The 16,274-nt window shown below is 34.1% G+C and overlaps 2 protein-coding genes and 1 pseudogene across 2 annotated transcripts; 2 read left to right on the top strand and 1 right to left on the bottom strand.

The window, feature by feature from the left end:
- Positions 1-1,348: 1,348 nt before the first annotated feature.
- Positions 1,349-2,955, top strand: LOC111318514 (UNC93-like protein 1; annotated as a pseudogene).
- A 4,174-nt stretch (positions 2,956-7,129) lies between these two features.
- On the top strand, positions 7,130-9,416 carry LOC111274398 (ribonuclease 3-like protein 1). The gene is made up of 4 exons (XM_022859021.2): positions 7,130-7,297; positions 7,379-7,625; positions 8,597-8,711; positions 8,998-9,416. The coding sequence occupies exons 1-4, from the start codon at positions 7,199-7,201 to the stop codon at positions 9,182-9,184; spliced, it is 648 nt and encodes a 215-aa protein (XP_022714756.1). The 5' UTR covers positions 7,130-7,198; the 3' UTR covers positions 9,185-9,416.
- Positions 9,417-10,301: 885 nt separating this feature from the next.
- LOC111274397 (plasma membrane ATPase 4-like) lies at positions 10,302-15,406 on the bottom strand. Its single transcript, XM_022859017.2, has 15 exons — positions 15,076-15,406; positions 14,786-14,905; positions 14,575-14,673; positions 14,337-14,474; positions 13,891-14,205; positions 13,428-13,754; positions 13,185-13,304; positions 12,914-13,036; positions 12,719-12,823; positions 12,313-12,622; positions 11,630-12,144; positions 11,373-11,546; positions 11,103-11,285; positions 10,819-11,000; positions 10,302-10,723 (listed from the first exon to the last, which is right to left on the bottom strand). The coding sequence occupies exons 1-15, from the start codon at positions 15,127-15,129 to the stop codon at positions 10,627-10,629; spliced, it is 2,862 nt and encodes a 953-aa protein (XP_022714752.2). The 5' UTR covers positions 15,130-15,406; the 3' UTR covers positions 10,302-10,626.
- Between the last annotated feature and the right edge of the window lie 868 nt (positions 15,407-16,274).

Raw genomic sequence — 16,274 nt, 5'->3', positions numbered from 1 at the left:
AAATTGATTAATTAGTAATTAATTGATCAATTAAGAAATATATATTCAATTTCAACATTTTCCCATACCAACTTTTTTAACCTAATTTATACTTTTATGGCCATGAGTTAGCAAAGTCTCACTATATATGTTCAAGTGTGTTTCATGATATTACAAAAATTATACATTTGCACGTAAGGTGAGATTTTATCAACTAATTAGGATATGTTTAACTTTTTGTTTATTCTCAACTCTTTTATATATAGTTGTGAATTGAATTACTTAACTTCACAAATTTCATATTCCATTGTTATGCACTGATTTGGTAATTCCTTTTTATATTAATCTTGATTGTTCTTCTATATTAACAATATTTTTGAATTTTTTTGTTATAATTCGTTCTTCAAGGCATAAGCAAGAAAAGGATCAGACCATCAAATCTCATGAATATTATATACATATATATATATTTTTTTTTTTTCTTTTTTCAATGAAAAATTAAGAGATTTTGTTTCAAAGCATGGGTAATAGAAAACAGCAATAATTGAAATCAATACAGAGATAAGCATACATACTACATTTTCAATGAAAAGAGTAAAATCCAAAAATTAATATCATATATTTCAGTCATTTTCTTAACATCATATTTATGAGCTTCTTTTCCCTTAATCTCCTCTCAAATATTTTATTTAAATTAAAATTAAAATAATTTGCTTATCCATACATAACACAGGCTTAAAACTAATTATTAATTATATTTAAATTATTCTTGAATTCAATTGATTTTTGCAATTGGTGACATCTTGATCTAGATTAAAAAATTTGCTTTTGAATGAGGCTACCGACTGTCACGTGATAGTTATGGAGTTACCTTCTGACTTAATAATCTATCTGTGTTATTAACGTGTAGAGTCGGCGAACATTAATTAATGTTGAGTATTCTGATATTAATAAATGACTATCGAATAGGAGTAGAATCCGATTAGTCGAATGCTGCCAAGTAGAAAATTTGAAAAATGAAATATAAAATCTTTGCTTTCTGTTTCAGCTTCCCTTAAACTTATATTTCCTTTTTTTTTTTTTTAAATTCCCACTAATTCTCTAACCAAAACACATGCATCTATCGACCATATGCTTAACAAGAGCATGTGAAATTAATCTTTGGACTTAATAATGTATAGTTCTTGTATGCTGTGCCCATCAAAATGTCATCATACATGCAAACAACATATATTTCATTTTACTTTCTTTGTTTCTTAATGTCGTTAAATCACGATGACTAAGGAATAATGATTGTATCATATTTTAATATCCAAAAAAAAAAAAAAACACAAGATTAATAAAATTGCCTTTTACTATTTTTTTTTTTTTAGTAATGATAATTCTAGACTATGCTAGTACCTAGTTCAATCCTGAATCCTGGCCCCAAAATTGCCTAATATCTCATTGTCCCTCTTGCATTTTTGAATCCTTTGACCAATAAGTAAAAATGGGTATCGAAGTTGGGGCTGGGGATGAAGAATCAGGCACCCAATTGTCCACAAAATCAAGATTCAGATACAACTCCCCACTTGTCCAAGTAACCCTGATAGGCCTGGTATGTTTCTGCTGCCCTGGAATGTTCAACGCCCTGGTTGGCATGGGAGGAGGAGGCCAACTCGATCCAACCGCAGCCAACAACGCCAACACCGCACTGTACACAACTTTCGCTGTATTCGGCATCCTGGGGGGTGGCATTTACAACGTCCTTGGACCCCGTCTCACTCTTGCTGCTGGCTGCAGCACTTATATCCTTTACGCTGGCTCTTTCCTTTACTACAACCATCATCAACAACAGGCTTTTCCAATTGCAGCTGGTGGTCTTCTTGGCATTGGTGCAAGCCTTCTTTGGGCTGGTTAAGGCGCCATTATGACTTCTTACCCTCTACAAAATCGAAAGGGCACTTATATCTCTCTATTTTGGAGCATTCTCAAGTAATCTCAACCTGGGTGGAGTTATTGGTGGACTTATTCCTTTTATTCTAAATTACCACAGACACGAGGCAGCTTCTGTAAATGATGCCACCTATATTGGCTTCATGTGTTTCATGTCAGCAGGAACTCTTCTATCATTTGCCATTTTGCCACCCCACAAAGTTGTTCGTGATGATGGCACTCGTTGCACCAATGTTAAGTACCCCAGCGTCTCCACAGAAGCAACCGAGATTCTCAAATTGTTTTTTAATTGGAAAATGCTCCTTATTGTCCCTGCGGCTTGGGCCAGCAATTTTATCCACACCTATCAGTTCAATAATGTCAACGGTCTTGTTTTCAATGTGAGGACTAGAGGCTTAAACAATGTTTTTTATTGGGGCGGAGAGATGTTGGGCTCTATTGGGATTGGTTGCATCTTGTATTTTAGTGTCCAGAGTAGGAAGATGAGGGGTTTTGTTGGGATTGGTGTAGTCGCTTTGATTGGCAGCGCAATTTGGGGTGGTGGTCTCGCCAATCAACTTCCTTATTCCCATGATCAACCACCTAAGAAGTTGGATTTCAAGGACTCTGCTTTTGCTGGCCCCTTTTTTTTGTACTTCAGCTATGGATTGCTGGATGCCATGTTTCAAACCCTGGTTTATTGGATCATAGGAGCCTTGGCTGATGATGCACAGACCCTTAGCAGGTAATGCCTTCTTGTTTTTGTATGCCTTCTTTTTTTGAGCAATATTAATCTGTCTGCAATAGAATTTCAGATATATTGGATTTCATAAGGGAGTGCAAAGCGCAGGAGCAGCGGTTGCTTGGCAAGTTGATAAGCACAAGGTTCCATTGCTTTCCCAGTTGATTGTCAATTGGTCGCAAACCACTCTAAGTTATCCATTGCTGGTGCTTCTAGTCATGCTAGCTGTAAAGGATGACAACAAGACCGAAGAAGAAACTGTCAAGAAGGCTATTGTTCCATCTTTCAATCAAGATATCACCACTGCTAAGTCCACTTAGCTGATATTTATTTTACTCCTTCCATCTCGTATATAATGTCGTAGTTTGGACAAATTTAACAGCACTCTTGATTCGCATATGTAATAAAAGAGAATGGAATAATTACTCTGTAGGAATAGAACAAAGAGAGAATAACTATTTCATATATAGTAAAATTTGAATAGAATAATAATAGTTCGTAGATATTTTATTTTAAGGTTAATGGTGTGATTTAATTTTTGAATTATATCATTTTTACGATTTAATAGTTATTAAAAAAAAAGTTCAGGATTAGACATCCGAATTTTATTCTTGAACTTTTTTTTTATTAAACATTTTGCTCTTGTACTAATTCAATTAGTAGTAAGTTGTTACGGCTAAGAAAATTCAATAAGATATGACATATGGAACTGTTTTATAGATCAATATTTATCACATTAACATTTTGATTAACAATAAAAAATACTTAACGAAAATAAAAATTAAGTATAATTTAATCATAAAATTTTTTTGGGGTGTCAAAAGTATAATTCAAAGGTCAAATTATATAATTAATCTTTTATTTTATTTGTTTAAATGTTTTAATAATTAGGTAATAATATTTTACATCAATAGAGGTCGATTTCTTCTCGTACTTCTAGTTCACAATAAAAAAAGTCAATAACTTTTACCAATTTAAATCTTGGAAGAATTCTAAAAAAAAAACCATTTCGATAAGCCTTTTCCTTCACCTCTTAAACCCATTTCTAGATCCTTTTGCCCAAGTGTAGGTTTGAATTTAATAACTTGGGTTTGTGATAATTTGTAAAATACATATGCTTGTGAGAGGGAGGATAAGTCACAAAAAGCTTTTGCATTTTTATTTCTAATATTCGAAAGTGAGTTTTTTATATTTTTTATAGTTGAAATAAAATGAATTGTATTTTTATTTGGTTTATTAATTCTTTCTTGATTTGCTTCATTATTGTAAATGAATTTCTCAATCATTTTTTTTGTTGATTCAAGAAAAAGTTGTGGATTAGGTCTTGGAATATTAATGATATATTTATGATATATAGAAAAATATCTATTTATATCTTTTGAATAAAAAGTTTTATAAATAAATAGAATTTACGGATTAATCGAATATTTTTTTTTTAATATTTTCCAAAAATTTTTTGATAATTCTAATTTCTTGACTTTTATAATTTTTTCTATTTGATTTTTGATTGTGTTTGTTCTTTCAGTCAAATCTTTTATCTTTTTTTTCTATTAATGAATAATTTGTCCACTCCATTGATTGAAATTGAAGGAATGATTCGTCAAACATATTGATCTCAACAAATTACTATCATGCTATTCATGTATTATTCATGTAGACACCCAATTGGGTTTAGGCCCAGATCAATTGGGCCTGACTCAAATGGGTAAGCCCAATTCAATTTTTATCTTGTATTATTTTTATTTTTTTTGTATTTTTTGTATTTTATTATTTATTTATTATTATTATGTATTAATATGTGTATATCTTTATTTATCTATTTATTTATTTATTTTATTTTTATTTTCATTTTTTTTGTTAATATTTATAGGTATTTTATTTATATAGTTATATATTTATTATTATTATATTATTATTATTTTGTAATATTTTTGGATTTATCTTATTTTAATTAATTATCTGTTAATTTTATTTTTATTCATTTATCTGATTTTTTTTTTCGATTATCTGATTATTATGATTTTTTTTTTAGGGCTGTGATTGAAAGTTAAAGAATCCCATTGTGAATGAAAATTCAATCTGAAGAGTCCAGATTGGATTCAAAGATTGAATCCTCGTCGAAACAGGAATTGGGATTGATTAGAAACTCTTGATCAATCCCTATAAAAGGGACCTCCTGGAACAGATGCAAGAGACAGAAAACAGTAAGCAAAAGCTACTGATTAAGAGAATAGGGACGTATAGAGAGCTAAGAAAAAGTTTAGAAGTGTTCTGGTAGTTAGCAGAAATTTTTTGAAGTTTTTTTTGACGATTTTTTTCTGGAAATTTCATATTTCGGTGAATTTTTCGACGAAGTTTGAATTTTTCGACGAAAATTTCAGTCAACCTTGAAGTTTCCGACGACCTGCCCAGTTTTCGACGATGAATCCCAGAAACCGGTGATCATCCGGCCAACTTCCGGTGAAAAAACTCAAATTTCGACGACAAAACCCAGAATCCGGTGAATCTTCAATCGGAGTTCTTCGGCCTTTTAGAGAGAACGGAAAGGAAAAAGAAAGAAGAGAGAGAGAGGGGAGGAGCGTTCTACCGAAAAACAGAGGGAAGTGCCTTTTATACCCTCTCAAAACGACGTCGTTTTGGCCTTAAGTAACTCAGAGGATCCGCGCGTTTTGCCGAGATCCGACCCGACCCGAGCGTTGACCCGCTTCTTGACCCGCGCGTGTCTGCTCCCTCTAAGCCGAGCGAGTTGAGCTCCAAAGCCGCTTCTCCGAGCCGTTTTCTCTTCCTTGAGCCGAGCCGAGCCGCGATCCGAGCCGCCCCAGGTTTTTTTTTTTTCATTTATTTGTTTATTTGTTTTTTTTATTTATTAAATTAGGTTTATTTAATATTCTTTTTATTTTTATTTTATTTTTATTTTTGTTTTACTTTTCTTTATTCTTTATTTTTATTTATTTTTTTATTATTCTATTTTCTTTAAATAAAAATCAAAATTTTCAAAAAAGATATTTTTAGGGAAAAGTTGAAAGTATCAATTTTCCTTAAAAATAAATTTCAAAAAGGGTTTTTGAGGAAAAGTTAACAGTATTAATTTTCTTTGAAAATCAAAATTTCCCAAAAATATTTTTAGGGAAAAATTGAAAGTATCAATTTTCCTTAAAAATAAATTTTCAAAAAAAAGGTTTTTGAGGAAAAGTTGAAAGTATCAATTTTTCCTACACGAGAACAATCATTCTTTCCTTCTTTTCTATTTTGATTTTTCTTTAATTAATCCGACGACGGAGCCTCTGCAAGTGAAACAGTAATTTTTCTTGCATACTCTTGAGGTGAGAAAATTTTCTCAATTTTTTGCTAAAAGTATTAGAGTCAATTGAGGATAATTTCCAACAATTAATTACTTGATAAAATTTTAAGGCTTTTTGGATAACACGAATTTAAGTTGGTACCATCTTTTGATGGACGTTTTGAGGGTGCTATAACCTTCCTCACACGTAACCGAACTCTCGAACTCTGTTCTGGTTAGTAGACCTGAACCTATTCTTTTAGGGACCCTTAAACTTAGGTGTTCCCTGAAAGGACAGATTCTTTAGGTGATCAATCGCACTTAGATAAAAAAAATTGGTGGTAACTCCCTTAAGTCAATATCTAATGATAGATCCTCAGATCTAGACTTTATGACAATTCAAATTTAAGTACCATGCATCCTTTTTAAATTTGTTCTCTTTTTCATAACTTTTCAATTAGCGTGTTAAAATGAATTTGAGAAAAAAAAATAGAAAAAGATGATTTGTTTGGATATTGCAGAGAAATTAATTCTTTGGTGGGTGATATTGATACATAAGACTTGAGATTTTATTATTGCTGTCCATTTTTATATCTTTCAATGTAAAAAATTTAATTAAAATCAAATTATCAAACCGATTAGATAAAGAATTAATGATTTGTCCAATCTGATTTGAGAAATGAAAAAAATCGATCTTTCATTCAATCAATCAAAATTCGATTAAATTAAATTTGATCAAGCTTATTAAATCAATTTTAATCAATTTTAACCATTTTTATTATTTAAAAATATTTTATAAATGATAAGATTTAAACTCTTATTTTTTATAATTTTGATTAATATAATAACTATTAAGTCAAACATATTTATTTGCTAAGTATTTACAATGTTGAATATAAGATTAACAAATAATGCATTTAAAGCCTAATTAATGCTTGTAATTTAACCGACCAATTAAACCAAGAAGCAGATATCCAACTGGTTCAACCGCCCTTCGGTCATAAAAAGTTGCAAGTTTTGAAACTAGGGAGGGGGAAAGTGTAATTAAGCGGTTCTTTCAGGGAGATTATGTAATTTTCCATTCACTCAAAGGCAAACTGGGCAACGAAATTAACACCATTGTGCATCCCACCTCACTTGATAATTTTGGATACAGACAAAACAAGCTGAGCGTTTTCATTTATTATCGTGCCACTTGTCTTATTTGCCATCGAAGATATGCCAATAAATTTAGGTGAGAGAGATCGTTCTTGCAATTGTCTCCCTCCGCTCTCAACCGAAAAATGGAGCAGGCAAAAAGCAACAAAAAACATCACAGATTTCATGTCAATCTCAAGAACCTTCCGCCTATAGATCCTTCAATCATCCCCCCACTCTATCAGGTAAATTACCCTAATATAACACAATTAAGGTTTCAATCAATCAATTTGTCTGAAAATTCTCTTTCTTTTGTGCCTTTCCAGGATAAATATGATAACCGCAGTTCCAGAAATGAACCAAATGTAGTAAGACTGAGCTCCAGAGAGGGAACAGAGCTGGTAGAATTTGACCAGTTACCCAGGAAAGCAGATATGGCTTACGGAAATTTAAGACTGGATATGGAGGTTGAGGAAGATGTTTGTTTATCCTCAACCAAGTTAATAGACCCCAACAGCACCAAGAACTTCAACAGGGAGAGTGAGATTTTCCATAGTAACTTGGCTGTTCAAGGTAAGGATATCCTGTCAATTCTGAAATTTCCAGGGTTACTTTTTTGTTCAATTCCAATCGTGTTTCCTTTTTTTATTTTTTTTTCTAATCTAAATATAATTATGAAAGCATTAATCTATCACCCAATTAGCTTTCCTTATTAAGGGCAACTAAGTAAATGAACTTGAGTCTCAACAAAAGACAAAAGTACTATGCAGTGTGCATTCTTTCTTGATTATTACTAATTATTTAAATTTGATGAATTATAATTATAGATTTCATACATTATTAGTAAATTATATTTTTATAAAATATAATTTTAAATGTATTTTTAAAATTAATTTTTTATGAATAATTATGTGTTTTACTTTCATCTATATACTTGTAATACATCAAATATAAACTTTTATTTTAAATATTAATTAGGAAGATGAAGGTTCTGTCGAAGTCTTTATGCAACTTAATTAATTCAATAAATCATGATTGGAAGACGTTATTTCCCACAGATTGCTTCAACATAGTTGATGAGGGGATTTTTTTTTTTTTTTACCTAATAGCAGTTGATTCATGCAATCATCTTAAAAGGTAGCACTTTGTAGGTTTGGGTTTGAATCCTAGTAACTACAACCCCTTTCTCTATTTGGCAGATTCTTTTGTAAAAATGAAAGTTTTTTTTTCTATTTTTGGATGATAAAAGTAAGGAGAAAAGAGATAAGATTAATTACTACCTTCAATTACTCTGTTAATGCTTTTCTTAGTCTTTGAATTCAAAGATATAAAGAAAAGAAATGAAACCAAATGGTAAAATTCTTTATAATTTCTCCAATTATCTATTAAATTAATAAAGAATTATGCAAAATTATGCGACCTTATAGTTTACCTTGTTGCTCACACTGTTGCTTTTCTCCAATCTAAAAACTAAAAACAGATTGATTTTTAATTGACATTGAAATTTACTTCTAGGTTCTGATATGATCTTGTTTTCCCGTTAGATGCTCCGAAAATGGCATCAGCCAAATCACAGTTGCACGAGATATGTGCTGCAAACAATTGGAAATTGCCGTTGTATGAATGCTGCAAGGAGGAAGGCCCTTCTCACATGAAATTGTAAGTAACATCAGCTGCAGTTCTTGAGCCACTCACCTTTTTTATATCCTTCTCCCAACTGCTGAAAGAAACAAAAGAAAAAGAGGACAAATTATATTAAGTTATAACTAGAAAAAGTTATTTTATGAGCCATGGGATTCATAAATCTCAATGTCACTGAAGCCCCGTTTGAGAGGCTGGTCGATGGAGAGCCCCTTCCACTGCACTAGCTCGTACTCCCAAACGGTTCCTTAGTGGAACAAGATTACCGATTATATATGTGGTGACTAATTCATGTATTATACAGATTCACCTTCAAGGTTGTTGTTGAGATACAAGAAGCATCAGCTACCATTTTGCAGTGCTTTAGTGATCCTCAGTCCAAGAAGAAAGTGGCAGCAGAGCATGCAGCTGAAGGGGCATTATGGTATTTGAGACATCTTGGGTATTTTCCACCCAACAAGCTATCAAAAGCCAGTTCGCTTGACTCATAGGATCAGGATAATCATACCATTGTTTGTTTCTTTCCTTTTCTAACAGAAGGTAATAACAGGGAATATTCAACTTGTACCTATTCGTAATGGTGATGATATAAATATTTTGTTATTTTTTTTCATTTTTAGTAACAATATATTGCTGAAAGCATTGTAAATGTGTGTAAATGGTTATAAATGTTTGATGTAATCAAACAAAAAGGTAATAAAAGATCCATATTTATTGTAAAAACCTTTTGGATTCTTGAAAATACAAACTTATTAGTTTTGTTTATATCAAGTTGATTAATGAAATAGACCTATATGTATTTGAAAGCCATTTAAGTCTTGCGTCTTATTTTATTTTTATTTTATTTTATGATCTTAAAAAGTTGTGAAAGTTGATAGTGCTTTTTATGATATGGAAAACTATTGGGCTTCATCGATATAATATGAGTTTGCTAGGGCAGTATGGTTCGGGTCTGATGTTGCTTTGCTAATTGATTTGTTTGATTCAAAAAATATTTTTGATTGGATTAAATCTTGGATCATAACAATGGATAAAATAGATTACAGTAGTTGTTGGTTTGCTTGGAGATTTGCCTTCACTCTGTGGAACAGGAGTACAAGAACATTTTTGAGGAGAAAAATCCAAATCATGTTGCTGCAATTTCCCTGTTTAATGGAAAAGAAAAGACAAATAGGTCATGGAATAGCTGTTATTATTAAATCCTGGGAAGGACTGGACCAGCTCAATAGACAGCCTCGACAGCTCGATGGACCAGCTGTTACTACAGCATCTTTGCTAAATTGTTCATCATACGTGAACTTCTCATCAGGATTGTCATACTCCATCTTCAGCCATGCTGTATTTGGAAACAAGACAAGCTCATTCACAAAGCGTTTACAAATCCCAAGCTGAAACGACGTTGGAATATCACCCCCTTTTCAGACATTGAAGTTCTTAAAAACAGCATAAACGGTTTGGATGTCTTCACCACCAGCCTGCCGTTCCAGACGGAAGCCATGAACTCTGATGTTCTTATGATGTTGTGGAGAACTTTAATGTTGAAATTTGAAAGATATACGGATTAGCAAATTTTAATGGAATTTTTGGATTTTCGCAAATTTTCAAATTGTGACAAATGAAGTTAATGTTACTAATTAATTATCCAAAAAAAGAAGCGTGGAAATTGTGTACAATTCTTGTATGCTTGAGTTTTGAAGAAAAAATCGGATCATGCAATAAAATCTTGGCATAACTCCAACCAAGGATTGTCTGAATCAACTACAAGACAATCTCTTGTGTTGGATTATTCAAAGCATTACTCCAATACCATGTCGCCTACTACAAAATCATAATAGGATAGATGCTGATTTCACAAAGCCTAATTCTCCCTCATCTCTTCTAGCTTTCATGGCATTAACAATCAGCTACAACAACCGCAGTTCCATTCTTTTCCTCAAACAGTGTAGTGCTGTTGGATGGTGTCAATGTCGAGTCCTTTGAGTTTGACTACAGATTCAACATGTCCTTTGAGTGTGTGAAGCTCCCGCAACCTGGTAAACCAGAAGTTTTAGATAAGTTTTAGAAGCGGCTTTAAAATTGAACTAATGAAAGCAAAATTTGCTTTAGCCATTTGATAGATTATCACCTTGCAACTTCGGCACGTTTCCTGGCTTGTTCAGCAATCTCTGACAGTTCTATAGAGTTGCTCCGCTCGTTGTAGAGCTCTGTCATTTCAGGAGATGTCAAGCCATGAAGGGTGCGTTGAGCCATGGCCCATTGTGCCTCCCTCTCTCCTTTTCCATAATCCTTCTTTGTTGTGAAGGCAGTCTACACATTGAATGTAAGACAAACAGAGCAAGTAAAACATCAATAGCATCTTTAAAGAGGAAATTACGAATTATTGTTATCAAGAAAGTACTGATTAGATACCTTGTTTTGAAGCAAATTATCCCAAGCCTTTCCACTCAAAGAATAGCGGATCAAGAACTTGATTACATCAAGTGGGATGTAGAAGACTAGACTGTAGATCCAGATAACACCAGCCCAACCCCATCCAATGCCTTTGATTCTGGCAAAGCCCCAGTTTGCATAAACAGCAAGTATTGTAGCCGCCTAAAATGTTGAATCAAAGAAGAAAAAGTTTATAAAACTTACAGCAATTATATTTCGGCAAATTGAAGTGATTTTATACGACTCTACCAGTTGTGCTAAAATGAAGGCAGTAACTAGCAGGAGACCAGGGCGTTCGACAAAAGACCAGCTCCGAGAACGAGTGACAAAGATGAGTGCCTGACTCACAATACTCACTTGGAGGTAGACAGCAGCTGTAAGCTCCTCTTTATTGTTCCTGATGGATCTTACCCCAAACTTATCCTGCAATTGTTATCAAACTTTAATTGATGCTTTGTGGTTCCTATTACGGTTTTAAAGAGAATGTTAAAGAGTATTTTTCTTACTGGAAAGAAGTTAGACTCGGTAGCAGCCCAGAAGAAAACAACAGTCATGCAAGCAAGATAGGCACCAAGGACAATGCCAGTGGCAAAAATCTCCTTGAGCTTCCATGAGTCAGGCATAGGAGATGGCTTAACCCTGTCCTTGGAAATGGTCATAATTGTTCCATCATTCAGTATGGCTATGATCAAAACCATGAAAGGCGAGAAATCAAACTTCCAAATAAGAGCAAGGAGCGTAAAACCCAGCACGATACGGATAGTAATAGAGACAGCATAGATGGTATAGTTTTTCATTCTCTGAAAAATAGCTCTGCTTGTCAGAACAGCACTCACAATCACACTTAGTCCTGGTTCTGTTAATACTATGTCTGATGCACCTCGAGCTGCATCAGTTGCATCAGCAACTGCAATTCCAATATCTGCCTTCTTAAGAGCTGGTGCATCATTCACACCATCTCCAGTCATGCCACATATGTGGTTCCTTTGTTGTAGCCTCCTCACAATCTCATACTTGTGCTCTGAATGGTAGCCATTAGTAAGGGCAATAGTGACAGTTTTCAAAGCACACTAGCTCTAAGATAAGCATCAACTTAATGCCAAAATGATATTTCATTTGAGGAAAATTAACACATAGCTAAAAGGAAAATCATAAAAATTCAATAAAAAAATATGTTAAATTAACCTACCAGGGAAAACGCCTGCAAAGCCATCAGCCTTCTCAATAAGCTCATCAACGCCAATTGTATCGATTGCATCACCCATATTTTGGCCAAGGAGAGCAGATGATGGATACATGTTGGTTCCCATGCCGAGCCTCCTACCAGTTTCCTTTCCAATGGCTAATTGATCACCAGTGATCATCTTGACATTGACACCAAGATTTAGAGCACGGCGAATTGTCTCTGCACTATCATGCCTCGGGGGATCAAACAGAGGCAATAAACCCACAAATTGCCATGGATCCCCCTGGCTCTCCTTGGTTTTCTCTGACACAGTCTACAATATCAAAAAATTTATTCCATTATAAGCTTTTCTTTCCATTTACTTGCTAATTCAAATAAAGTTAGGGAGAAAGTAGCGTAGAAAAGTTACTTGTTTAGCCACAGCAAGAGAGCGAAGCCCACGATCAGCAAACTTAGCGATGATATCATGAGCTTTCTTCTTCACATCTTCTCGGAGGTTGCATAGGTCAATAATCTGATAGGGATGTCAGATATTAAGTATTAATAAAGAAAATAACTCTGTTGATAAGAAAAGCATTGGTACAATGGAAGCCGATCCATTTACCTGTTCTGGTGCACCTTTGCTGACTCGATGCCAACTACCATCAGACTCAATATATGTCATGGCTGTACGCTTGTCTACTGGGTTAAAGGGAAAGAAATGAACCTCTGTAACACCTGCTCTGGCCTGCCAATAAATTGAAAATTAAATTTTATGTCATCAGTTATCATGATACGAGGATAAGCATATAATATCAAAATTTTAACTTACTCCTTGAGACACGCAAGTAGCAAAAACAGGTTAAAAAGATTCGCTTTTGTCAATCTTAACTCACCTCCTTGGGATCACCTAGCATTCCAACAATGCAGGCATCAATAGCATCTTGATTCTCAACCCTGGACGCCCTAGCCGCTAGTAGAATAACCATGTCCTTGTCAACATTGTTTGTGAACACCTGAAATTTCACAAGATCATTATCTGTCTTTGCTTTTCTTATTTGACCCTATTTTTTATGGTGTGATATGATCAATGCAACATCAATCCTTAATTAGTTTTTAACCTTAATTCAAGAACCAACCTCAATCATGGTCTTGTCTACAGTAAGCTTGTTGAGAGTAAGTGTCCCAGTCTTATCACTGCAGAGTACATCCATTCCAGCCATTTCTTCAATAGCTGTCATTCTCTTAGTGATAGCTCCTTGTTGTGAAAGCCGGTGAGATCCAATGGCCATTGTCACGGATAAAACTGTTGGCATGGCAATTGGAATCCCTCCAATGAGAAGCACCAATAGATTATCGATTCCGTCTCTGTACCTACGGTGCTGGATTGGATACATCACCAATATCTCGATAATCATCCCTACTGCAATTGAGCATATGCAGAAGTTCCCAATTGCAGTCAGCACCTAATAAAACAATCACCATTCAGTGCACATCAGGTACAAGTAAAAAACAACTGCAAGTTCCGCACTTAGAAATACCGCTTAGCTTTAATATTCTTGTTTACCAGAAAAATCATTTCAACACAGCTCCTGACGTTACCTGCTGGAAGTGCCCTACGTTATTGGTGCTATCAACAAGGTGGGCAGCTTTTCCAAAGAAGGTGTGGACTCCAGTGGCAATAACGACAGCCTCAATCTCACCTTGTTTAACAGTAGAACCAGAGAATATCTCATCACCCGCGTTCTTGGTTACAGGCAAAGACTCGCCAGTAAGGGCAGACTGATCAATCTTGAGTGCATCACCTTCAAGGAGACGTGCATCTGCAGGTATTATATCTCCCAACTTAATGCTGATGATGTCTCCCGGTACCAAAATTGCAGCTTCTTGCTCGCTCCACCTTCCATCCCTTAGGACCTTCAATCATTCAAAAATGCATAACGGGTTAGAGACTTTGTTCCCCTTATCATGCAACACAAGTAATTTCTATTTTACATTTAAGTTAGTGAATATTGTATTTGCAATTAGTTATTCATAATCTTAAGCACCTTGGTTTTAGGAGCAAGACCAGCCATAAGTGCTGCAGCAGCATTGCCTGCATTATTTTCTTCGATGAAGCTAATAGTTGAGTTGATAAAGAGCAAGGCCACAATGCCAACAAAATCTTGCCAATCTGGGGGTTTGCCCTGCATTTATTCATAGAATTAGAGATTGCTTATCCAATCTATTAATTCAAGTAAAAGAGAAAGTAACAGAATAGAAACAGAAGGTGAGAGATTAGCATACTCCTCCGTTTGCCAAACAAATGGCCATAATAGCGGCAATCTCCATGACCCATGAGAGGGGATTCCACATAAATCCCAAGAACTTCAAAAACTTGCTCTCCTGTTCAATGTAGTTTTTAGTTTTGTACACCAATCAGTATCTCCCCACATTTTGTATTAGATACCAAAATGGAGAGAAGAAAAAAAAAAGAGGGTCTAAATTAAGAATTTGCCTTTTTCTCTTCAAGCTTGTTTGGACCAAAGATCTGCAGCCTCTTTTGCCCTTCCTCACTTGATAGCCCTTCCTTGGTGCATTTCAACTGTTGAAACACTTCTTCAACAGGAATGCGCTCCTGCAACCGCCACATACCAAAAGCTAACACTCAAAATTTCACAACCTTGAAATCAAACTCGGAACTAAGCAAGTCATATTACCAGCTTTTATATTTGAGTTAAACATAAAAAGAAGAAAGAAATAACCAGAAACAAAGAACACTTTGATGAACACGAAGAAAAAACTTACAAGGTCGACTGTCTCATTCCTGATTTCTTCCAAGCTGATGCTTTTATGCGCCATCTTTCTCTCTTCTTCTAATCACTTTCCCAGAAAAAAAAAAAAAAAAGACAAAAAGATATGTAGTCTCTTTATTTATCTTTGCATGCAAAGCAAAAGTACGTTATGAAGTGGAGCTGAGGCTTGTCTCATATTAACCCACTTCTGCTACTTCTTTTTACTCTTCTTCTTCAAAGAAAAGCAATTAAGAACAACTTTTTCTTCTTTTCTTCTATTTCTTTGGGTTTTTTTAAAAGTTTATTCGGCTTGCTATGGTACAAAATATACAAAGCGAATCTGTAAATTTGAGTGTATTGGTTGGCATCTATATAGGAGAGTTTTGGTCAAAGTGTTGGGAAAATCAAGTGTAAATGAGCGAAGGAGCGGAAGCCTCTTAGTCGACGCAGCCCTGGTCATTCGGCTATCACCATTCACCATGTCTATCACTCACATTTTTCTTAAACCATCAAGTGCCCAATTAATTTGTTACTGCTTTTTTTGTACTTTGAATTGGGTTTACTGTTGTGTGGAAGATGCTTCAATGTAGCCCCATGAGATGCAGACATTCATGGAAGTGGTGGAAACAACTGACACTTGAAGTAATTTTAAGCATGAAAAGAGAGAATTTTGGGGCCTCTTTGAATTGGGAAATGATAATAAGAACAAAAATATTAAAATTTTCTTCAGTCTAACTGTTTCATGACCATTGGCAACAAAGGAATGCAAACATGTAAACGTAATTTCTTTTATAATGATTTCAAATTATAAAAGAATGTTTACTTCAATGTTGATAACGAAATTGTTGGACTCTTTGAGATAATTGAATAAGTCTTTTATTATCAAAGATAAATATAGAGTTTTTATCATTTAATTGGGAACTAAATCTTAATTAATTGTATAATAATGAGAAAAAATGATTTGGAGCCTTCTACTAGGGGAAAGACATCTATCTCATGTAGATACCCCAGGTTCTAATTGTTTTTGTTAATAAATATAAAAAAATAAAAAAGAAATGAAAAAGAAAAAATCAAGAGGTTGAGTTTGTGTGAAATTTGTTTGTTTGAATTGGACTTAAAATTTGGAGTTGAAATTTAAAGGAAATTAAAACCCTTTTTGGTTTAGGTTCTCTGCATTTAAACTTTATAAATATAGATACACATCAAAAAGCA

This window comes from Durio zibethinus, chromosome 26 (genome assembly GCF_047325235.1).
Source record: "Durio zibethinus cultivar Kanyao isolate XHJ-2024 chromosome 26, ASM4732523v1, whole genome shotgun sequence".
In the NCBI taxonomy this organism is placed as follows: domain Eukaryota; kingdom Viridiplantae; phylum Streptophyta; class Magnoliopsida; order Malvales; family Malvaceae; genus Durio; species Durio zibethinus.
The sequence above is the reverse complement of the archived record's forward strand: the minus strand, read 5'-3'. Positions and strand labels throughout refer to the sequence as shown.